At 45.9% G+C, this 23,725-nt stretch overlaps 2 protein-coding genes across 3 annotated transcripts in view; both read left to right on the forward strand.

The window, feature by feature from the left end:
- LOC101948741 (zinc finger protein 707-like) overlaps positions 1-23,725 on the forward strand; it is a 41,710-nt gene that overhangs the window by 10,805 nt on the left and 7,180 nt on the right. Inside the window, exons 3-4 of one of the 2 annotated variants that reach the window (XR_010591716.1) lie at positions 136-249; positions 19,418-19,630. Coding sequence is in view for 1 of the 2 variants with exons in the window: in XM_065562642.1 (XP_065418714.1) it covers positions 136-249; positions 19,418-19,434 (131 nt within the window). In the remaining variant the exon portion in view is untranslated. Of the gene's footprint in view, positions 1-135; positions 250-19,417; positions 23,061-23,725 lie in introns of those variants that run through there. The other variant, XM_065562642.1, reaches the window with a different exon arrangement.
- LOC122172745 (zinc finger protein 160) lies at positions 548-13,883 on the forward strand (the record flags this gene model as incomplete). Its single annotated transcript, XM_065562555.1, has 1 exon — positions 548-13,883. A coding segment is annotated over one exon (1,746 nt), but the record flags the coding sequence as incomplete, so codon positions are not given.

Here is a 23,725-nt window from a genome sequence, read left to right on the forward strand (position 1 = left end):
CATTCCCATCCTCTTGGATTCCATGTTCCCCCAGCACAGCACAGGCACAGGTTCAACTCCAGGAATGTCCTTTGTGACAAATACTCTACCAATCTTCCATGCACCCTGATCTTGTCTCTTTTCACCCCCGAGCAGGATTTCCCATTCCCAAACCTGACCTGATCACCCGGCTGGAACAATGGGAAGAGCCATGGGTACCCGATCTCCAGGCCTGCCAGGAAAGGGAGATTCTGAGAGATACCCACATAGGTAAGGAGTTGGTAAAACTGACACTGAAACCATCTGGCGATTGAGGGAAAACATTGAGAATCCCAAAAATGTGGTGTCAGCGAGCACCTCAGTTCTGCCTCATCTCACCCAGGTCAGGGCTGTAGTCAGTATATATCATTCATGGCTTTCCACCCATCCTGCCAGCTGCAGGCGTTTCCTTCCCTGTGAGTGTTTGGATGGGATGTGGAGGCAGAATCCAATTGTACAGTCTTTGAAAATTTATTGTGTTGGATTTTCCCTTTGTGCTGTTCCTCTTTCTCCCCACCACAGACAATGACTTCTGCCTGGATTGTCTGTCTCTCTCCCAGCAGGTGATAGGCAAGAGAGTGAGAAAGAGGAGGATCATCAATATCAGGAATTTCCTGGGAAAGTGGAACCACAGAGGACCTTTGGGAGAAGAGTTTTAGGGAATTTCTCGCAGTGCTTGGAACAAGGAAAAGCCTCTGGAAATCAGCACTGGTCAGAGAGGCTATTCAGAAACCAGCCTACCAAGAAAGTGGCTAAATCTATTAAATATGTGGGAGGATGCAAGGATCCTGAGGAAACCACAGCCCAGCAGACAAATCACAAGAAAGAGAAACCCAATCAGTACCTCAAATGTGGGAAACAATTCATTCTGAGATCACGCCTTCTTACACATCAGACAATCCATATGGGAGAGAAACCCCATAAATGCTTTGAGTGCGGGAAGAGCTTTAGCCACAGCTCATACCTCACTGCACACTGGAGGACCCACACTGGAGAGAGACCTTATATATGCTTGGACTGTGGGAAAAGCTTCAGTAACAGCTCAAATCTCACTAAACATCGGAGAATCCACACGGGAGAAAGACCATATAAATGCCCAGACTGTGGGAAATGTTTCATTCAGAAGTCAACCCTTGTTACACATCAGACAATCCACACTGGAGAAAAACCCCATAAGTGCTTAGACTGTGGGAAAAGCTTTAGCCACAGCTCATACCTCATTAGACATTGGGGGACCCACTTGGGAGAGAGACCCTATAAATGTCTCGAGTGTGGGAAAAGTTTCATTCGGAACTCGCACCTTATTAGACATCAGAGAATTCATACTGGAGATAAACTTCATCAATGCCTCCACTGTAGGAAAAGTTTCATTGAGAGACCAAACCTTATTAGACATCAGGCAATCCACACAGGAGAGAGCCCCCATAGGTGCTTGGAGTGTGGGAAAAGTTTCACACAGAGATCAGCTCTTGTTACACATCAAGCAATCCACACAGGAGAGAGACCTCATAAGTGCTTGGACTGTGGAAAAAGTTTCATTCAGAGAACAAACCTTATTTCACATCAGACAATACACACAGGAGAGAAACCTCATAAATGCTTGGATTGTGGGAAAAGTTTTGCTCACAATTCAGGCCTTATTGTGCATCAGAGAATCCACACAGCAGAGAAGCCCTATAAATGTTTGGACTGTGGAAAAAGTTTCAGTCACAAATCAAATCTTACTAAACATCAGAGAATCCACACGGGAGAAAGGCCATATAAATGCCTGGACTGTGGGAAATGTTTCATTCAGAAATCAAGCCTTGTTACACATCAGACAACCCACACTGGAGAGAGACCCCATAAGTGCTTGGACTGTGGGAAAAACTTTAGCCACAGCTCATACCTCACTAGACATTGGAGGACACACACAGAGGAGAGACCCTATAAATGCCTTGAGTGTGGGAAAAGTTTCATTCAGAGCTCACACCTTATTAGACACCAGAAAATTCATACTGGAGATAAACCTGATAAATGCCTCCACTGTGGGAAATGTTTCACTGAGAGAACAGACCTTATTAGACATCAGGCAAGCCACACAGGAGAGAGCCCCCATAAATGCTTGGAGTGTGGGAAAAGTTTCAATCAGCGATCAAACCTTATTATACATCAGAGAATCCACACAGGTTATACCCTTCATAAATGCCTTGACTGTGGGAAAAGCTTCAGTAGGAGCTCAGAGCTTACTAAACATCAGAGAATCCACAAGGGTGAGACCCTAGAAATAGCTTAAAGAACAGGAGTACTTGTGGCACCTTAGAGACTAACAAATTTATTTGAGCATAAGCTTTCATGGGCTACAGCCCACTTCATCGGATGCATAGTAAGGAGATATATATACACATACAGAGAACATGAAAAGGTGGGAATTGCCATACCAACTCTAAGAGGCTAATTAATTAAGATGAGCAATTATTAGCAGGGGGGGAAAAAACTTTTGTAGTGATAATCAGGATGGCCCATTTCAGATAGTTTGACAGGAAGGTGTGAGGATACTTAACATGGGGAAATATATTCAATGTGTGTGATGGCTCAGCCATTCCCAGTCTCTATTCAAGCCTAAATTGATGGTATCTAGTTTGCATATTAATTCAAGTTCAGCAGTTTCTCGTTGAAGTCTGTTTTTGAAGCTTTTCTGTTGCAAGATTGCCACCTTTAAGTCTCTTACTGAGTGACAGCTTGACTGGGAAAAGATTCAACCTGAGTTCACACATCAGTGATCCACACAACAGAGAGACCTTGAAAGTGGGGGAAAATTGTGGGGGAAATTGGTTGCTCCCATAGTATCAGGCATCAGCAAATCCACACAGGGAAGAAACCTCTGAGATGTTCCCAGTGTGGAAAATTCTCCTAGTGTAGCTAACACCATATTAGACTGGTCTAAGCAAACCCAAGGCAGAGGATGGGAAGCCCCAATCAGCCCCATCTCCCTGCTGCAGCCTTGGTTGCAGAGCTGATGGGCCACAGGTGGGGGAAGGAAGAGAGAAAAACTTCTCCAGACACTCTCTCGGCCTGGCTGAAGTTTCCCCATCTCCCATCCTTCCTAGATGGGATCCCCCTTCCATGGAGATTAAGAGAAGGACATTTGGGCCAGGCCCCACTTTCCCTCTAGACACCTGTCCCACCCCCTCATCTTCCACCAGCCCCTGGACTGGGCTACTCCAATTACCTGGAGCTGTTTCCTGGAAGGGGGCTGTCCAGAAAGACTTCTTCCCTCCCCAAATTCCCCAGAGTGCTGGGTTCTGTGTGATCAAATATTGAGGGACCAGGAGGATCATTGTGTGCAGGAAACTGGGGATTGAATGGTTGGATCTGCTGGAACTAGGAAGCAGAGCAAGCTGGGTTCTGGGACTGTCGTGTGTTTGAGGATCATGGGATAAGAAGAGAGGGAGATCACAGGGGTGGAGAGGTGCTGCCTCTGATCATTCATTCCCTCTTTACCTTCTCCCTGTCCCCTCTGCATTCAGGAAGCACCAATGAGAGGGACTGATTTCCACAGGGCCTTTTGTAGGAGGCCCAGAGATCCCACTTCTGCCCCCACAGCATCAGCCTCTGAGGTTCTCTCTATGGTAGGAAATGTGGTCAGGATTAGCCAGTGAATCTCTGTGACCCTCCATCAGATTCCTAGTATAAACTGACCCTGAGCATTTTATCCCCCCATTAGCAGAGTGATGGCTTGTCCCTGAGTTCCCCTTTTGGGGATTGTCTCATTCCCAGATATTCTCACATTACTGCAGGCCGAGGTGAAAACCATTTATTGTTTGTACATTTTCTACCTTCTGGACCAGAATTAACTAGGTGCTAAAAAATCAGAGCAGTGACAGTAAATGTTGTTCTAGCTTCTGTGCTATTCGAGGGTGATGGGGTGAGTTGCAGGGATTCCCTCCCCATCACCATCAGTCCACCCTTGACACATTAACCTCTGTCCAAGCAATAGAGAGTTTTATCCTCTCCCCATTCTACCCCTTCACCTTACCACAATGGCCTTGGTTCTCCATGCTTATGAATCACAGTTTGATTTCTATGATCCTAAATCAGATTCCTGAGGGCTGGAGAAGAAAGTGTCACAGACCCAGGAATGGGCAGGGAAGTCCGAATGACCCTCAAAGCACAGTTTGACCTGTCCAATCTTATAGCACTGTTTCCATCTATTGGTAAAATTGCTTCTGGGATTTTTCTAGGCTAGTCCAGATCATTTGCAGATGGGAAGTTTGGGAATTTTTTGTCTTTCTTTCTCTTTCCTTTAGCATAATGATACTATAACTTTTGTAACCAATACACCCAAATAATGAGGCGAAAAGTAAAGCAGGTTTAGCCACTTCAGAAGAACATGGGTGCGTTTATTTTCCTGATTTTGAGTCTTAAAAGATTCTCTGAGGTTTCACTTTATGAATGTGAAAGTGTTTTATATCCCATCCTGTATTGTGGGATTTTCTCTCTTTGTGAAGGCCGTTTGGTCACATACTTAAATATTAGTTTAATTTGACACGATGTAGCTCAGATTTGTTGATGACTTCATGAGACAAATGATCATTGCCAGAAGAGCCTTTTTTTTTTTAATATTTTATTTTAACTTAACCCCTTTTTCATGAGATCTTTTGTGTGTTGGAACAATGACAATGATCAATATCTCTCAGCATAAACAGTGAGGGTGAGAGCAAGATTCACACTCCAAGAGACAGAGACTGAAACAGGGAAAGAAGTTTATTGCCTGATCCCTGCAGTGATGTGAGAAACAGTCAGGGTGGGGGATCAGAGCTGGGAAGCTGCTGGGTTTGCTCTTCAGAGACAGACAACCGAGGCTGAGAACTGTGAACCCCCTGTGTCAGAGCCAGAGAGAGACGAGAATATATGAGTGTCATGTGAAGCTGCCCCTGACCTCTAAAGGGTCATGAATGACACCCCGCAAAGAATGATGGGGACAGGGGGACAGCATCTCCCGATTGCTGAGATGATGAAGTGGAGTGCGGGCAAGAAGTGAGCTGGGGATGTCAACAGACCTGGCCAGCCTTGAAGCCAGGCCGACCCCAATCATTGAGGCCAGAGAGATATGAGGAGCCCTAAACCCAGTTGGTCATCCCTCCACACTGAATCTACTGCAGTGTCCTGTGTTGAGACAAGAGAGGCTGTCTCTGCCCCACTCACCCCACCTGCATCCCTCCAACCTCAGCAATTTGGGTTTTCTGCTTTTGGAGTGTTTGCTTTTGTGACTGGGTCCCTGCATCTCTCATGGCTTCTCTGCACTTTCCAACCAGTTTGTAAATGGTGCTGGTGCTGGTGCATGAGGGAGTCGGGTCCAGCAATGTGTTGGGCTGGGACTGAACTGGGCTGGGCTGCGGATGAGGAAGGGAGTCTGTCTTTGTTCCTCCTTTGAAATAATAAAGTAGAATTTAGTTTCTCCAATTCTCAGTGTCCTTTGTTTTGCATTAAATAGCTACCAACTCCAGAGTTAAGGTTAAAGTTAAAAACAATACAAACATGGTGTGGAATGGAAATGCACAGTGAGGTCACTCATACAACCGTATCCATGCCCTGTAATAAGCTAGTCAAACTTCCCTTTGAGCTAAAACTTGCTGAAATCTTGTCCCCCTCTCCCTGACCCCTGCACAAATCAGGAGTAGTATGACTGGGTTCACAGGGTCATTCTCCTCTCCCTCACCCTGATGTAAAACAGAAATAATCCCATTGGAATCTCATGAACTGTCTACAACAGTGTGAAGTTGTTGTGAGAGGAGAATCAGACCACTGGCCTCTAAGCGAATTAGCAGGAAATGTACAGAGAGAGAGAGAGAGAGAGAGAGAGAGATTCTGATCTCTGGAATGGGTTCAGCTCAAGACCCCTGTTGTCACAACCTTACTCTCTGCCTCATTCTATCTCAGGCCCATTGAAATCAATGGGGCCTTTGGCAGTAATACAGTGAAATTTTGCAGGATTGGGAATTTAGATCGCTAGACTGGGGAGTTTTTCTCTGCTGATATTCGGCCTGTTCCTCATACCACAATTTACCCCATTTCATTCTTGTCTGACTACACAGTAATTGGTCTTATTAATATCAGGATTATTTTTAATACAGTAGCAGATAGAGGCTACACCCAAGAGTAAGGCCCTATTGTGCTCGGTATTGTATTCAGCATACACATCATGAGAGACAGCTCCTAAGGAAAAGAGCTTCAAATCTAAATATACAAAACAGACAAAGTAATGATTCTGTAGGTGTAGGTAGCGCGTGCATTTAAAGCAGGTTTCCAGCTTCCGATATCTGTGAAAAAAAGATTTTTCTTCCCCCAAATTATAGCACTTACACTTAGAGTACAGAACACATACCACTGGGAATGAAGAAAATGGGCTTCCCTAGCTTCAGTTATCTGTGTATGAGAGAGCTTGGAGGACTCCTCTCTATACAGTCTCTTGGTTCATCTCTATGACCCTGGAGGACTCACATTTACACAGTCTCCTGCAGAGACGACATACCTGCTGATACTGGGGGGGGGGGGGGCACGTCACCACCCCATGTGTCGCCTCTGGGAGGAATGTTCCAACACCACCTCCCTGGGCCAGGGCATCCAAGCCCGCTGGCTCCTGGGGGCTGGGAAGCACGTGCCTCCATGCTAGCGGGGTCTCACAACAACACAGTTTCTCCCTGGAACTCTTAGGCACCCATGGACACCTCAGCAGGAGAGGCATGGGATGCAAGTGTTACACAGTACCCCATATTCATCATAGTGGTATCATTATGATATGATTATGACATGATGCATCTTGTACAAAATGTGTCATGTGAGGTGTCTATGGAAAAGTTATGATTTGCTGAATATGATTATTCTATTTGTATGCATGTTTCATTTTGTATCTGAAGTTATTAATATTAACTATGTTCTGTATTTCAAATGTGCTTACTCTGGGTAACACCCACAATTAGCCTTTCGGGTACAGCAATGAAGAAGCTAGACAGTGCAAATAGCTCATCAACAAAGACAATGGACCATGGAAAAGGTTTGTCCTCACTGGGGAACATTTTAGCCAGTCTATGAGTAATGGCTGCTATGACTCAGCAAGACATGCAAGGGCATGTGAGCAGACCACAGGACACTAAATTCCATCTTGGTACCTGTATTTTTCCATGAACTGGGCCTGTAATTGCTGGGATCACCTCTGGAGCCCTTTTTAAAAATTGGCATCACATTAGCTATCCTCCAGTCATTTGGTACAGAAGCTGATTTAAATGATTTAAATGACAGTTAGTAGTTCTGCAATTTCACATTTGAGTTCCTTCAGAACTCTTGGGTGAATACCATCTGATCCTGGTGACTTATTACTGTTTAGTTTATCAATTTGTTCCAAAACCTCCTCTATTGACACCTCAATCTGGGACAGTTCCTCAGATTTGTCACCTAAAAAGAATGGTTCAGGTTTGGGAATCTCCCTCACATCCTCAGCCATGAAGACTGATGCAAAGAATTCATTTAGACCTTGGCTACACTTGCAAGTTACAGCACTGTAAAGCCTCCCCCAGCGCTGTAACTCACTCCCCATCCACACTGGCAGGGCACTTACAGCGCTGTATCTCCCTGGGTACACCGCTGCAGGTACTCCACATCTCTGAGAGGAATAACAGCTGCAGCGGAGTGGCCACGACTCCCGGGTGTGAGTGTAAACGCTTGCAGCGTTGTACTAATTACCTTGTCAAGTGGCCAATCCTCTCCATTGTTGTGACTGGCTGCAGGAATGCGGAAGTGCCGGTTTCAAAGCTCGTACCACAGAGAAAAGCAAACAGATTGCAGCTTGCTTTGAGTGAGTGAATGAATGAGCAGGGGGCCGGGAGTTCGGAACTTGCAAAATAGAGAGATGACATGCTCCAAAAAGCACGCTTTCTCCCCCCACACTCCCTTTCACAATCCACCCCACCGCCCCGTTTTGAAAAGCACGTTGCAGCCACATGAATGCTGGGATAGCTGCCCATAATGCACCGCTCCCAACACAGCTGCAAATGTTACAAGTGTGGCCACACCACTGCGCTGGCAGCTGTCAGTGTGGACAGACTGCAGCGCTTTTCCCTACTCAGCTGCATGAAGACAGGTTTACCTCACAGCGCTGTACAGCTGCAAGTGTAGCCAAGGCCTTAGTTTCTCCACAATGGCCTTATCGTCCTTGAGTGCTCCTTTAGCACCTCAATCGTCCAGTGGCACCACTGGTTGTTTAGCAGACTTCCTGCCTCTGATGTACTTGTCGGGGACTTTTTAACCCAGACGGCAAGGTTCGTTGTCTGACCGCAGAGTGAGAGACAGGCAACACCAGCAAGGTCCAATACAAGCTCTTTATTGAAGAGTGCACACAACAATAGAGAGCGGCCCGTCTCCAGAGAGAACCAGCCACGATTACAATAACTAGTGAGATTATATAGACAGTTCCGTCGCGTCATAGTTAAAGCAACCCAATCCCCTCCTTTACTAGTTAAAAGCTTCTAATATTCATACATATCTATGTTCTTTGACAGTACAAACAGTTCATGATTCCTCAGCAGCTTCTTATCAGCTTTTTCGTCATGCACTAGAAAGTAGGGAGTTAAGAACAGAAACAGGGAGTGAAGACTGCAAGTCTCCATATGTCCAAACAAACTGTTCCTAGTACATTTGGTACAAGAATACGGTCCCCCCGCCCTTTATCTTATTCTTTGTAGCCCAAGCAAGCATGTCCTCATGTTTCACAGAGAGACAGGAATGGCCCAGCAACTACAGTTAGCCTAACTTTGGCTAAGCTGGCCAAACAGTGTTCTGTACTCCATATTTTTTTTGGCCTAACAGTCCCCCCTTTTGTCCCTGGAGTACCTTGGAGGGACTCCTGGGACAACTACTGAGCAGAAAGACTGGGGTTGGTTACTTTTGGGCAGAACACACCTTGGCGCCCATCCAACGTCCAACTTTTATCATAACATACAAGGCCAGTAAGCCGCATATAATTACAACGGCGCTTCGGAGTACATTATGGAGCCAACCACCTATATCTGGAATCCAACTGAACAGGTTACTCCACCAGGATTCAATTCGCTTCCCTCCGTGGTCCTTTGCTACCTCCATAAGGTGGTTTTCTCTTTCCCAAGTGACATTATAAACATCTGGGACATACACACAGCATTCTTGTCCAATTAATGCACATGTTCCTCTCTGAGAGGCCAGTAAAATATCTAGAGCCAAGTGGTTCTGAAGAACCATCTGCCTTAGTTTTCTCTGTGCTGTTGCCAAGTCCACCAGGGCATCGGCGTTAGTCTAATTTCCCAGATGTCTCGGTGAATTACCCAATCTCACATGCATCCTCCCCATGGACCCGGCAGGATTCGGTATGTGGGAGCCCACACCCCCCTAACCGGTCCATATGCTTGGAAGGAGCATTGAGAATGTCCGCACTTCCACCAGGAAAGTCTCCAAGTATTTCTTTATGGCCACAGATCAGATGGTACTCCTGATGTGTCTGTAAGGGCAGTGGGCCAAGCCTGAACATGCTAGATCCCACTGCAATGCCTTCCCAGCCTCAATGATATTCAATACCATCTCTATCAGCAACTTCTGGGTCATAGTACTAAGGGCGGAGATAACATGTAACTCACCAATCCCAGCCTGTACCTGGGTTAGCTGTGCTCCACAAATAAGGCTTGTGGCCTTCTTTAGTTGCCCTAATTTCTTATTATGTTTTTGGTTCTTAAAAATATTTTAAACTGCTGCTGTACTATTGGCCTTATTTTATAGGGATCCGGTCAAGTCTCTTTTCTTTCTAGAGGAAATAACCCAAGCCCTCTGTTGTGCTAATCTAATAGCAGCCCCTTTTGCATTTAAAATCCAATTAGGGAGGGCAATACATGCTGAAGGACTCATTCAAAACACAGGGCGCAGCCTGTAGAATAAACCCCAAAATCCAATCAAAACCACATTCCCAAGCATGGGTCCCACAAGTTTCTTCCTGCCAGTGTATAATTCTTTGTTTCTTCACCAGGGTTAGTTCTTAATGTTTTTTTTTTTGGTAGTCAGGAATTCCTGGACTTTGGTGGTTTCAATGGAGCGAGTGTTCCTTCTTCTCTTTTTCTGAAACAGTGTGGTTCAGCATCATACAGGGGAGAGGTTACTAGCACATTACCCTGTAATGGGTTTTGCTTTTTTTTAGAAAAAAATTCAAAGGCACAGTAGGTCTGTCAGTGGACAAGGGAGAGGTTACTAGCACTTCACCTTGTCTTTTTTTTTTTCTTTTCCCTGCTGTCCAGAAGGCACGGCAGAGCTAGAAGGAGAAATAGGCTGATCATCAGTCAGAGAGTCCTCCCGAGGTGGAGGGGTCTTTTTGCAGTGAAAAGCATGAGTCCAGGTAGGCAGTCCTTGGCACTTTACAGCAGTGTTGGTGGTTAACAGGACTTGGAAAGGGCCTTTCCAGCATGGTCAAAGCAGTCTTTCGTTGATGGACTTTACGTAGTCTCAGTCTCCTGGTTTCAATGAATGGCAGGGCTGCTACGGTCTTTAGGTAGCACTTCTTTACCTGTGAGAAAAACCTAACACATTTCATTAATGCCTGGCAGTGTTTTGCAGATTTTACAGCTGCTTGGGCACATTCAGGCCCCCCCTTTTCTTGGCTGTCAGCCAAGTCTTAGCTGTGGGCAGTGCCCTTGGATGGGCCAGCATCTTATCTTTAGACTGAGCTTGCTAGCTATTTTTTTTTTTTTTTAGTTAACTCGTTCTGTTCTTTTTCCTTCTTTCCTTTTTGGCTTCTTTTAACCTACAAAGGAAACTTCCACTTTTCACTCATACACCTTTTTCCAACAATGAACACATACAGATTGCCATTATACTGTACATTAGTCTTATTATTCAATGTATGCCATATACACCCTTCCAGTAAAATAACTTTTATACAGAGCTTTGGAGCAACAAACCAGGACAAGCACACCCACCTTTGAGGAGTCCACTCGGTACAACCTCTTGTGTCCAATAGCTTTCCTCCCTCCCCAGCCCTCTGGCTAGAAATCTGAAGCCAGAAGGATCCCATGTGCAATATGGGGAGTGGGTTAACCTTCCATGTCCTTGCTTCCAAAGACTGTTGATATGCAAATTTTAACAACATTTTTTTTAATTAAAAGATTTGACCAATGAAGCCTTTTTTTTTTTACTTAAGCAAATGTATTAGACTTAGTATATCACATTTTTCTTGATTTATTTAAACACTTTGTATTCTAAGTTGAATAAAACAAGTATCTGCTTTTTATTTCAACCCTTTTATTTAATTTTGAACTAGACTGTCTTACGAAAATATTAAACCCAACAATTCTGGCCACAAGACAAACACCACAAGACAGGCCAAAGAACACAAAAATAATTTCTATTGTACCAGTAAATGCATGGTACATTGAATGCTGTTCAGCTGGCATCCGTTTTCTCTAATGATCTGAAAGACAAAAGAACAGAGGTCTACCCCTTCTGGGCAGTCAGTCATTGCTTAAAATATTTCCTTTATATACACATACTCTTGTTGATTTTAGGCAAAACAGAGGAATTACTCCATATTTCTTTGTATTTGTTTCATAGGCAGCCCAGGTTTCAGTGGCTTCTACCTTATTAGTAAGATCATTTGCATCAATACAAATGCTTTCTGGCTTGCTTCCAGGTCCAAAGCTATCCACAGCTTAAAGATTCTTACTTTAAAAAAGGACACAATTAACTTTCCCAGACTTTTGATTGCCTTTTACTTCTAACTCCTGCTTTCAAACGCACAGTGTTCTGAAAAAGACAACACAACCTATATTGGTAGGTTTGCATTTCTTTTACCTCTACTACAATATACACTGCACATGTTCTGGGGAAAATGCACATCCTATCCACAATTCAATTTCTACAACACTAGCCACATCAATTTCTACACAAGGTGTAACTGTTTCTTTTATGCTTACAAAATCTCCATGCACCCACAGCAAAGTGTCAGCTCAACCACACAGAGCCAGGGGCACTGTCCTTCTCTCTCTTTACCAGATCTTTTATCTGCTATTTTGTTACCCAAAAACAAAATTTAAATCTTTTATTCTTCTGGCTTTGACTACCCTGCTGCAGCCACAACCTTTGGTCTTTATTTAAAACATTTTAACTCTTGTCGCATTAAGTCACTTTAAGGATTAAATGCTAAATACCTTAAACAACACTAGTTTCCTGTGCCTGGCAAAAGTATTCTCGGTTTTGCAACTTTAAACAATACCAATTCATCTTAAACTTATAAAATACAGATTGTACACAGCAGGAGTGTTCTTCAGCAAATTAGACTAACGTATTCATAGTCGAATAATTCCACTTAAATAACTTCTTGCCTGGATTACTTACAGAAATTCTTACCAAGCTTCACTGCTTAATTCCCTCTAGCAACTATAGAGTTAACTTCTCACTCTTGGGAGGGCTGTTCTTTTACACCCTGGGGTCTCCTGCGACGTCTCTTTCAGAGATTCCAGTCCAGGCCGGCTGCCTGTGGCTTCTTCAGCGTCCCCAAACCACGCCAGCTCCAGGGTCTCAAAGGCAGACTGTTGGATCTCACTTGATAGTTAAGCGTTGCAAATGTAATCTCAGCACTGTAACTTGTACTGCCTTTGTTAGTCTCTAAGGTGCCACAAGTCCTCCTGTTCTTCTTTTTGCGGATACAGACTAACACGGCTGCTACTCTGAAACCTTTCGTACTGCCTTTGGTTTGCCTCTGTCTATATTTTTTCACAGCCAGCTGGGGCCGAAAGCAGTTTTTCTTTTGGTTTATAGTTATACCATACAAATAAATAATCCATTTCTCCCGGTCTAAGATCAACCAGGATATTCCTGAGGGAATCCACCCTGTCAACAGAAAAGGTTCTGCACCTTGGCCAGTCTTTAGTCGGGGACAAATGAGTAGTAAAGGAAGGCCATTGAATTTGGCATAAGTTTCTCATTTAGATTAAGTCAAACAGGTTGTTCCAGAGATTTCCTTCTAATTTCTAAGTACCAGAGACAACGGGGCGTCCCCCGGGCATTTGCTGCCAAACTGTCCCATTTAGCCTGTAGGGACTCTAACCCTACTCCGGGGACTCTAACCCCTCACTGGGGACTCTAACCCCTCTCCGGGGACTTTAACCCCTCTCTGGGGACTCTAACCCCTTTCCCGGGGACTCTAACCCCTCGCCGGCGATCGCTTACCTTATTCAGGGACTTGAACCCCGAAGACCTGACCTCCCCAGGGACTCGAACCCCGAAGACCTGGATCCTACTCAACGGGTAGGTTTCTACGGGCTTCAGCTGGTTCACAGAACTCGCCTTATCGCCGATGCAGGGATCAGGTTACCGGGCAAGGCTCCTCAAAGCCAGAGGATGCGCGCTGCGTTGCTTCGGAGTCTGATCCCGCACCGGAGAGTCAGACGAGTCCCGGCGGAGTCGCCAAATTTGTCGGGGACTTTTTAACCCAGACGGCAAGGTTCGTTGTCTGACCGCAGAGTGAGAGACAGGCAACACCAGCAAGGTCCAATACAAGCTCTTTATTGAAGAGTGCACACAACAATAGAGAGCGGCCCGTCTTCAGAGAGAACCAGCCACGATTACAATAACTAGTGAGATTATATAGACAGTTCCGTCGCGTCATAGTTAAAGCAACCCAATCCCCTCCTTTACTAGTTAAAAGCTTCTAATATTCATACATATCTATGTTCTTTGACAGTACAAACAGTTCATGATTCCTCAGCAGCTTCTTATCAGCTTTTTCGTCATGCACTAGAAAGTAGGGAGTTAAGAACAGAAACAGGGAGTGAAGACTGCAAGTCTCCATATGTCCAAACAAACTGTTCCTAGTACATTTGGTACAAGAATACGGTCCCCCCGCCCTTTATCTTATTCTTTGTAGCCCAAGCAAGCATGTCCTCATGTTTCACAGAGAGACAGGAATGGCCCAGCAACTACAGTTAGCCTAACTTTGGCTAAGCTGGCCAAACAGTGTTCTGTACTCCATATTTTTTTTGGCCTAACATACTTAAAAAAAAATTGCTATTACTTTTTGAGTCTTCGGCTAGCTGTTCTTCAAATCCTTTTTTTGGCTTTCCTAATTATATTTTTACACTTCATTTGCCAGAGTTTATTCTCCTTTCTATTTTCCTCACTAGAATCTAACTTCCACTTTTTAAACAATGCCTCTCACTGCTTCTTTTACTATGTTGTTTAGCAACGGTGGCACTTTTTCTGTTCTCTTACTATGTTTTTTAATTTATGGTATAAATTTAAGTTGAGCCTTTATTATGGTGTCTTTAAAACGTTTCCATGCAGCTTGCAGGCATTTCACTTTTGGCGCTGTACCTTTTAATTTCTGTTTAACTAACCTCATTTTTGTGTAGTTCCCCTTTGTGAAATTAAATGCTACAGTGTTGGGCAATGACCCTAACTCAGGCTGAGCAGAGGGAACATTCTCCCAGCACCTTCCCCAGCTACCCTGCACCCAGCCCAGGGCTGCTGTGCTCTCCCTGCCAAAGTTACCTGCGGTGGGGGTCCCTGTCCATCTCCTGCTGCGCCTGCCCCTGGCATGTTCCTGGCTCGCTCAGCCTCTCTTCCTGGCAGCCGGGCCCAAATGTGGAGTGGAGTGGGCAAGACAGAGAAGCCTCTCACAGGTGAGGCTGGCCACTCTGAGTCGTTGCCTTTATGTAGAGAGCCTGCCTCTGGAGGTGGCGGCCTGCTCCCTCTGCTCCCTGCCTGGGCCTGGCTGCCGGGGAAATGGGGCTGGTTGCAGGACCAGAGCCTAGCTTAGTGGTATTGTTTTCACAAAAGCCTCCAGGGCTGTAATGTTACCAGGGGGCTTGTTCCAGCTCAGCAAACAGCACAAGTCAGTTCAAGGAAGGGAAACACCCAGATGCTGCTACAGGTGGGGCTTATTGCTGAGCTCAGGAAAGTGAACCTTACCCCATTACACTGTCCAGAGGGAGCCATGGCTGCAGGGTCCTCTGTGGAAAGGCTCCAGGATGAAGTTACTTGTCCCATCTGTCTGGAGTATTTCACAGAACCTGTCACTCTAGAGTGTGGGCACAATTTCTGCAGAGCCTGCGTCACCCAGTACTAGGGAGAATCAGATACAGGCATCACCTGCCCTCAGTGCAGACAAGCTGTACAACAGAAAAATCTCAAGCCAAACAGGCAGCTGGTGAATGTCCTAGAAATAGCCAAATGGCCGAGTTTCCAGGCAGCAAAGGGATCAGGGGGGGAGAAGGTGTGTGTGGAACACCAGGAGACTGACAATGTTCTGTGAAGAGGATTGAACCCCCATCTGTGTGGTTTGCCATCTGTTCCAGGCTCACTGAGCTCACACAGTGGTTCCCATAGAGGAGGATGCCCAGGAGTACAAGGTAGGAATTGCTATCAAGTTCAATGAGTAACGACTTTGAATTTTTATGATAGGTGCAAGTTTCCTGTCACAGGTGTGACTGCATCGTTCAGCTCTATAAGGCCTTCATTGTATGGGAGATGCTATAAACAGTAAATAAGATGGCTGGATAGCAGGAAGCACAAACAATGAAGACTTGAGAGATTTCTAATGTGGGAAACTTTTACCTGAGAAGCTGAATCCTTTTCAAACCCAGTCCCCTCTGGTGAATTAAGGGAACAATCTATGGAACAGATGCTGTTAAATGATCAGTGAGGTTTAAATCACAGTACCTGCAGGCCTGCCTATGTAAGAGTGTTGCCTTCAGGCTGGAGAACATCAAGTTAAAAAACTGGTGTTGTCATTACTGATTTGTATTGTAGCATTTATTATCATTATTGTTATTTGCATCCCAGTAGCCATTATAGACCTCAGATGAGATCTGACCTTGATTCTGCTGGACCCCGCATGAAACACTGCGGGATAATCCCTGCTCTGAGCAGGGCTAATCCAATTTATAGGCTAATCTGAGAAATAAAATGCAGAGCAGGAGGGGAAACTGAGGCCCAGAGTGGGGAAGTTAATTGCCTAAGGTCACAGAGCAGGACAGCGGCAGGGTGGGAAATAGCACAAAGGTCTCTCAAGGCCCACACCAGTGCCCAAACCATGAGACCATGCTGTTGTGGCCCTAGCAGCACCTAGCAGTGATGAAGTCTATTAGAAGGGAAAGACTCCTTGAGAAACGTTCCAAGCGCAGCAACGAGATGAAGTTTCTTCTTGAGACTGTGAATTCCCATGTTGTTCCATGGGGGGTTAAACTGAGATGCACTCTCACACCTAAAAATAAAAATCAAACCATCCCATCATTTCTGTCGAATCAGGATAGATCCAGATCTATCTGAAGATTCTGAGGAAAGAGAGAGAAAAGCTCCTTGGATTTAAGTTGAGTAGAGATAAGAGAACTATTTTTAACAAAAATGAATTTCAGATTGAAAAATAAAAACATTTTCTTGATTTGTTTTCAGGATTTTGTATTTATTAAGTATCAGAGGGGTAGCCGTGTTAGTCTGAATCTGTAAAAAGCAACAGAGGGTCCTGTGGCACCTTTGAGACTAACAGAAGTACTGGGAGCATAAGCTTTCGTGGGTCAGAACCTCACTTCTTCAGATGCAAGTAATGGAAATCTCCAGAGGCAGGTATAAATCAATATGGAGATAACGTGGTTAGTTCAATCAGGGAGGGTGAGGTGCTCTGCTAGCAGTTGAGGTGTGAACACCAAGGGAGGAGAAACTGCTTCTGTAGTTGGAAAGCCATTCACAGTCTTTGTTTAATCCTGATCTGATGGTGTCAAATTTGCAAATAGGGTGACCAGACGTCCCGATTTTGTCGGGACTGTCCCGATATTTGCTCGTTTGTCCCGCGTCCCGACCAATGTTTGGTCGGGACACTGGACAAACAAGCAATTTTTGCCCTCCGCTCTGGCTCGCGCCCCCTCCCTCGCCCCAACTCCGCCCCCTCCTTCCCCCATTGGATAGCTCCCCAAATCCTCGGCCTGGCCCCACCCCCTCAACTGCCCCATTGGATCCCTCCCCAAATCGCCGCCTCTTTCTGAAGCACGCCGTATTCCTCCTCCCTCCCAGGCAAGCGCTGGAGGGAGGAGGCCTGGGGACAGCGGGATGAGTCCGGCCTGGCCCTGGCCCAATCGCAGGCAGGAGGGCGGGGGGTACCTGCAGGGGGGCAGCCCCGGGTCCAGCCTGGGCAACCGGCTCCCTACGCGCCCATGGGTGGGGGGGCAGCAGCTGTCCGCGTGGGGCTCTGGTTCCTCGGGGCTTCACCTCCGCCACGTGCGCTCCGGCCCCGGAGGGGTGTAGTTGGCGCTGGGTGCCAGGCAGATGCCTCTGCCTGACACGCGGCGAGGGAGAGGCGGAGTAGCAGCTGGAAGGGCCGGTCGGGCTGCACTCCCGGGCCCGCGGGGAGCTGAAGCCTGCCAGGGAGGGGCTGCCACATGCTGGCGCGCCCGCAGCCAGCCCAGGACGGTCTCCGCGCAGGGACTTGGCGGGGGTGCTCCCCCTGTCCGTGCCCATTTCCGCGGCATCGGGCTCCGGGCAGGGGTTGTTGCATCCCGGGACCCAGGGGCCGCTGTTTACCGGCACCAGCCTAGGCGCTTCCCGCTTGTTCGTGCTTTTTTTTTTTTTCCTCCCTACCGGCTTTTTTATTTTTTGGCTCCGCCCCCTTCCCCCCCCCCCCCCCCGCGTCCCAATATTTCGCCTCTCTGATCTGGTCACCCTATTTGCAAATGAACTGGAGCTCAGCAGTTTCTCTTTGGAGTCTGGTCCTGAAGTTTTTTTGCTGTAAGATGGCTACCTTTACATCTGCTATTGTGTGGTCAGGGAGGTTGAAGTGTTCTCCTACAGGTTTTTGTATATTGCCATTCCTGATATCTGACTTGTGTCCATTTATTCTCTTGCGTAGTGACTGTCCAGTTTGGCCAATGTACATAGCAGAAGGGCATTGCTGGCATATGATGGCATATATAACATTGGTGGACGTGCAGGTGAATGAGCCGGTGATGTTGTAGCTGATCTGGTTAGGTCCTGTGATGGTGTTGCTGGTGTAGTTATGTGGGCAGAGTTGGCATCGAGGTTTGTTGCATGGGTTGGTTCCTGAGTTAGAGTTGTTATGGTGTGGTGCGTGGTTGCTGGTGAGAATATGCTTAAGGTTGGCGGGTTGTCTGTGGGCGAGCATTGGCCTGCCTCCCAAGGTCTGTGAAAGTGAGGGATCATTGTCCAGGATGGGCTGTAGATCACTGATGATGCGTTGGAGAGGTTTAAGCTGAGGACTGTAGGTGATGGCCAGTGGAGTTCTGTTGGTTTCTTTTTTGGGCCTGTCTTGTAAGCAGGAGGCTTCTGGGTACACGTCTGGCTCTGTTGATTTGTTTCTTTATTTCCTTGTGTGGGTATCGTAGTTTTGAGAATGCTTGGTGAAGATCTTGTAGGTGTTGGACTCTGTCTGAGGGGTTGGAGCAGATGCAGATGTAAAGGTAGCCATCTTACAGCAAAAAAACTTCAGGACCAGACTCCAAAGAGAAACTGCTGAGCTCCAGTTCATTTGCAAATTTGACACCATCAGATCAGGATTAAACAAAGACTGTGAATGGCTTTCCAACTACAGAAGCAGTTTCTCCTCCCTTGGTGTTCACACCTCAACTGCAAGCGGAGCACCTCACCCTCCCTGATTGAACTAACCTCGTTATCTCCATACTGATTTATACCTGCCTCTGGAAATTTCCATTACTTGCATCTGAAGACGTGAGGTTCTTACCCACGAAAGCTTATGCTCCCAATACTTCTGTTAGTCTTAAAGGTGCCACAGGACCCTCTGTTGTATTTATTAATTTATTTATGCAAAACATTGGGTGAAAATTTACAGGAATTCATGAAATATTTCAGACACAACAAATCTCCATTTTCCTTGCATAAAAGTTTACTGCAAAAAATGCAACTGAGTTCTAGGGCTGAGTCCTGACTCCGGCTGCTTTGGATCTGCATTTTTAAAGGCCATTGGTAATGCAATATCCTAACCATGTCAGACATGGGAATATCCTTTTAAGAGATATAGGGGCCAAATGGGAAGGTGTGAGAAAATTATCTTTCTAGTAACCACAGGTCACAGGCAGGTGTTAGATGTCTTAGAATTTGCAAAGAAATTCTCCCTCCTGCATAGTCCGCCCTCCATTAATAAGGGATAGCTCAGTGGTTTAACCATTGGCCTACTAAACCCAGGGTTGTGAGTTCAATCCTTGAAAGGGTCACTTAGGGATCTAGGGCAAAATCAGTACTTGGTCCTGCTAGTGAAGGCAGGGGGCTGGACTTGATGACCTTTAAAGGTCCCTTCCAGGTCTAGGAGATAGGATATCTCCATGAAAGGACCTCAGTTTCCATTCACATCCTTGACTAGCCCTTTCTATATTTTTTTTTCTTACAGAAAAAGACACAAGATGAGAGACAGAAGATTGTATCTGAATTTCAGCAACTGCAACAGTTCCTGGAGGAACAAGAGCGACTCCTGCTGATCCAGCTGGAAAAGCTGTACAAGGAGATTATGAAGATACAGAATGAAAAAGTCACTGAAATCTCTGGGGAGATTTCCTGTCTCAGTGACCTGATCAGTGAGATAGAGGGGAAGGATCAGAAGCCAGTAAGTGAATTCCTGGAGGTGAGACAGATTTAGAAATACCCTAGATCCCACCACAAGGACAGTACAGTACATGGGCACTGGAGTCCAGCGGTCTGTGAAAGTCAGTGTGTGAATTCCTGAAACACACAAATCACAGTTTGACCAATCTCAAAACCCATTAAAGGATACAGAAAATGTAAATTTCAGAGACAACCCCATGGAATGGCTCACAGAATTTAAACTTCAGGAAATGGAAGAAACCCCAGTGACAGTGGAGAGAGAAAGAGGCAGGGAGAGAGAACTCCATGTCCATTTATTACTGAAAAATAAATGTTGGTTATATTGTTTAATTGCTCTAACTCTCTATAGTGAAGACAAAGGGTACATCTATGCTGCAATCAGAGGGTGTGACTGCAGCTCAAGTAGATGTCCAAACTAGTTATAATTTAGCTAGCTGGGCTATGGAGCATGTAAGCCGTGACAGCACGCATTTGGCACAGGCTGTATAAGCCAACCTGAAACTATGGGTAATTTCTACAGGGCTAGCCCATTTGGATATTAGGAAAAACTTTTTCCCTAGGAGGGTGGTGAAGCACTGGAATAGGTTACCTAGGGAGGTGGTGGAATCTCCTTCCTTAGAGGTTTTTAAGGTCAGGCTTGACGAAATCCTGGCTGGGATGATTTAGTTGGGGATTGGTCCTGCTTTGAGCAGGTGGTTGGACTAGATGACCTCCTGAGGTCCCTTTCAACCCTGATATTCTATGATTCTGGAAATACTGCAGGATAAGATGCATGGTTTTTGTAATGCTCACAAGAGCGCACACTGAGCAGAGTCCATACATGGGGCTATGGCATATGTGCGGCTAAACCAGGCTTTCGAAAATAGGTGTGAAAAAACATGGGTTGTTTGCCATTGAAATCAAAGGAGGGAAGAAAGTGCATCATGGGAGACCAAAGCCATGTTCCCATTCCTCCCTGTTACAATGTTTTGGTCCCATGAGGCATTGAAAACCCTTCCCAAAACACCCTGTGACCAGTTGACTGTGGGATAGCTACTCATGGTGCACTGCTCTGTGCATCAGTGCAAGCGCTGCCAGTGAGGACTCACCCCACAGAGACAATGAGTGTGGTGTGGACATGCACAATCAACTTAATTAATGCGGAGACTTTATGTTGACTTACATTAACTAACTTAACTTTGTAGTGTAGACATGCCCTCAGTGTACACTAGGGAAGGTGAGGGGTGGGGAGGGAAGGTAGTGGGAGGAAAGTGATCGCTGAGCATAGGCAGGTGAACAGGGGATGAGAGGCTAGATAGGTGCATGGGGGTCTGTCATTGGCAGTGAGGGGAGAACTGAGCAAACATGCAACCAGAAGAGAGAAAATAAATATCACAATACAATGTGATCATCACAAATGTCCAAAGGGCATTTTACTGTTGTGGGATCTCGCTGATTTCTGGCTCCTCCATGGGAGATCCTTCCCACTGAGCCCATAGGGTTCAGAAACGGTGGGTCCTGCTGCTCTGGGATGGGGGTGCCTCACTCACAGCCCTTGAGTCTTTCCATTGTCTTTCCAAGGGCCTCTGCGTGCGACTCTTGATCTTGTGGGTTAAGTGAAAACAGACATGAGAATCCCTGCTCCCATAGGGCTGATCCCAGCCCTTTCCACTGCCTGGAGACCCCAGTCAAAGTCTGCTTTTCTGAAGTCCAGGGTCCCTATTTTGCTGCTCTCCTTTCTTCCTTGTGTCAGGATCCTGAACTCGATCATCTCATGGTCACTGCCTGCCAGGTTCCCATCCACTTTTGCTTCCCCCTACTAATTCTTCCCTGTTTGTGAGCAGCAGGTCAAGAAGAGCTCCGCTCCTAGTTGGTTCCTCCAGCACTTACACCAGGAAATTGTCCCCTACACTTTTCAAAAACTTCCTGGATTGTCTATGCACCGCTGTATTGCTCTCACAGCAGATATCGGGGTGATTGAAGTCCCCCATGAGAACCAGGGCCAGTGATCTAGTAACTTCTGTTAGTTGCCAGAAGAAAGCTTCGTCCACCTCATCTCCCTGGTCTGCTAGTCTATAGCAGACTCCCACCATGACATCACCCTTGTTGCTCACAAGAGCCAAGATGGGAGCCACAGTGTGGAACATTGCGATGTCACACAACAGCCCTGCTGTAAGCCATAGAATGAAACAATTCCCGGTTGCTGCTGGCAGTTGCGCATCAGCTGAACATGATAGAACACTATTTCTGGTCCCAGGAAACAAGCACTGACTGGTGGAAGAAATAAGGCAGCCCTTCACAGAAACCTTCTGCAAAGGATTGCAGAGTACCTCCATGAAAGTTTCATAGAGATCTCCAGGCCATCCCTGTGCACATAAACAGTCTTTTCTGCAGAGCACCCTTTCAATTGCTGGAGCAGCCAAAGGGAAGCAGATACCCACTGCACCTAATTTTTTGTTCAGGTTAAACATAAAGTTTAAGAGCATGTAATCCCTACACTTTGATTGGAAATGTGTACGCACTAGAGGTGCCTTCCCCAGCATCACACTTGGTAACCACTCAGTCCTGCAACCAGCTGGGCTCCCGGGTTAAAAACAGCTCCTGGCTGTTGAGAAGAATGGATCCACCGCTAGCCTGTCTCCCATTCTCCTCCTCCTCTTCCTAATCAAAAATGTCCTCCTTGTTGTTGCCTGAGGTGGCCCCAGACTCAGACTCCTGGGAGCTCTCCACACCTGAGCAGGTGTGTAGAAAAAGAACAGGAAACCTGACAGCCCCCATCCCACCCCATTCCATAGAACATCATGGAACTAGCAGGTCATTGCCTAGCTCTCCCTTGGGCTAGCCTATCAGGTTACTTAACCCCCCTCTGAGCCACATTAACCTTCTTCCCTCACACGCCCATTGATTTTCAATGAACAGGAACTCTGTAATTCTTTGGTGCCATTTTAGTTCCTTTCAGGTGAACCATTCTTCAGATATGTGGACATTTCCCCATATGTTCTGGTTACTAACGTTTCCTCTCAGATACTTTTAAGCCTGACACTTAAAGTAAATGAAGCCTATAAAATGTTCTCTTTGGTTGTTTCCCTTTGATTTCCCAGCTGTGATGTTTGAAGGGGGTTGTGGGATTTGCTCTCAAACCTGGTTGTATTACCCCAGCACCAATGAGGAGTGTGTGTGTGTGTCACTGTGGTGAGAGCCTGGATCTCACTGCTACTATTCATCCTGTTCTCTGGGTCATGTGCTGTATGTAACCCTGTACAGCAGGACGTGTTCAGCTGTAACCCTGTACAGCAGGACGTATTCAGCTGTGCTGGGGAGAGACCTGGGTTGTCTCTCTTCACCTCCAGACTTGCCAGGGTGTGACCAGCAATCACAACGTGTGACAAATGTTTATGATGTGGAACACCTGCGGTTTATTGCACCACAAACCATAATCTACAGATTATAAAGTCTTAACCATGCTGTGAATTAAATAAGACATAGAAAATAAAAAAATAAATGTGTAAAAATTTCTATTTCATGAAACCATAAAACCACCAATTCCCCAGCAGCAGGCGTTGCACCATGGCCTATAAAGTGCCCAGCTCACAACTCTAACACATACTTAACACATAATGTATGATGACTTTCTAAGACTGCGGAACATAGACTTTTGCTCTCCCTAACACTGTCTGTTTTCACCCTAGAAAATAAAAGATGTCCCCAAAGAAGCCTTCAGGAGCTCGGTAAAGGAAGCAAAAAGCTCAATTGCAATCTAGTTTGCAGCATGGGGCAAATCTGATGGGACAATATCTGAAACAGAACAAGATAGACCAGCTTTAGGCAGTAGCGATTGTCCCATGGCAGAAGAAATTGAGAAATGAAGCGTAAATGATGGAAGTCCTATTACTAAGGAATTAGGAGATTTGCCAGAAGATAAGAAATGGAAATGTGAGGAAAGTGATGGAGAATCATCCAGTTTTCCTGGTGGGGTAAAAGAGAGTGATGATAAAGAAGGACATGGCTCACATGAAAAGGAGAGTAATGACAATGAAAAATAGTTCACTTGAAAAGGAGAGAAACGATAAAGAAGAATCAACCTTCCGTGATGACAAAAACAGCAGCGAGAAAAATT

This window comes from Chrysemys picta, chromosome 12 (assembly GCF_011386835.1).
Source record: "Chrysemys picta bellii isolate R12L10 chromosome 12, ASM1138683v2, whole genome shotgun sequence".
Lineage (NCBI taxonomy): Eukaryota > Metazoa > Chordata > Testudines > Emydidae > Chrysemys > Chrysemys picta.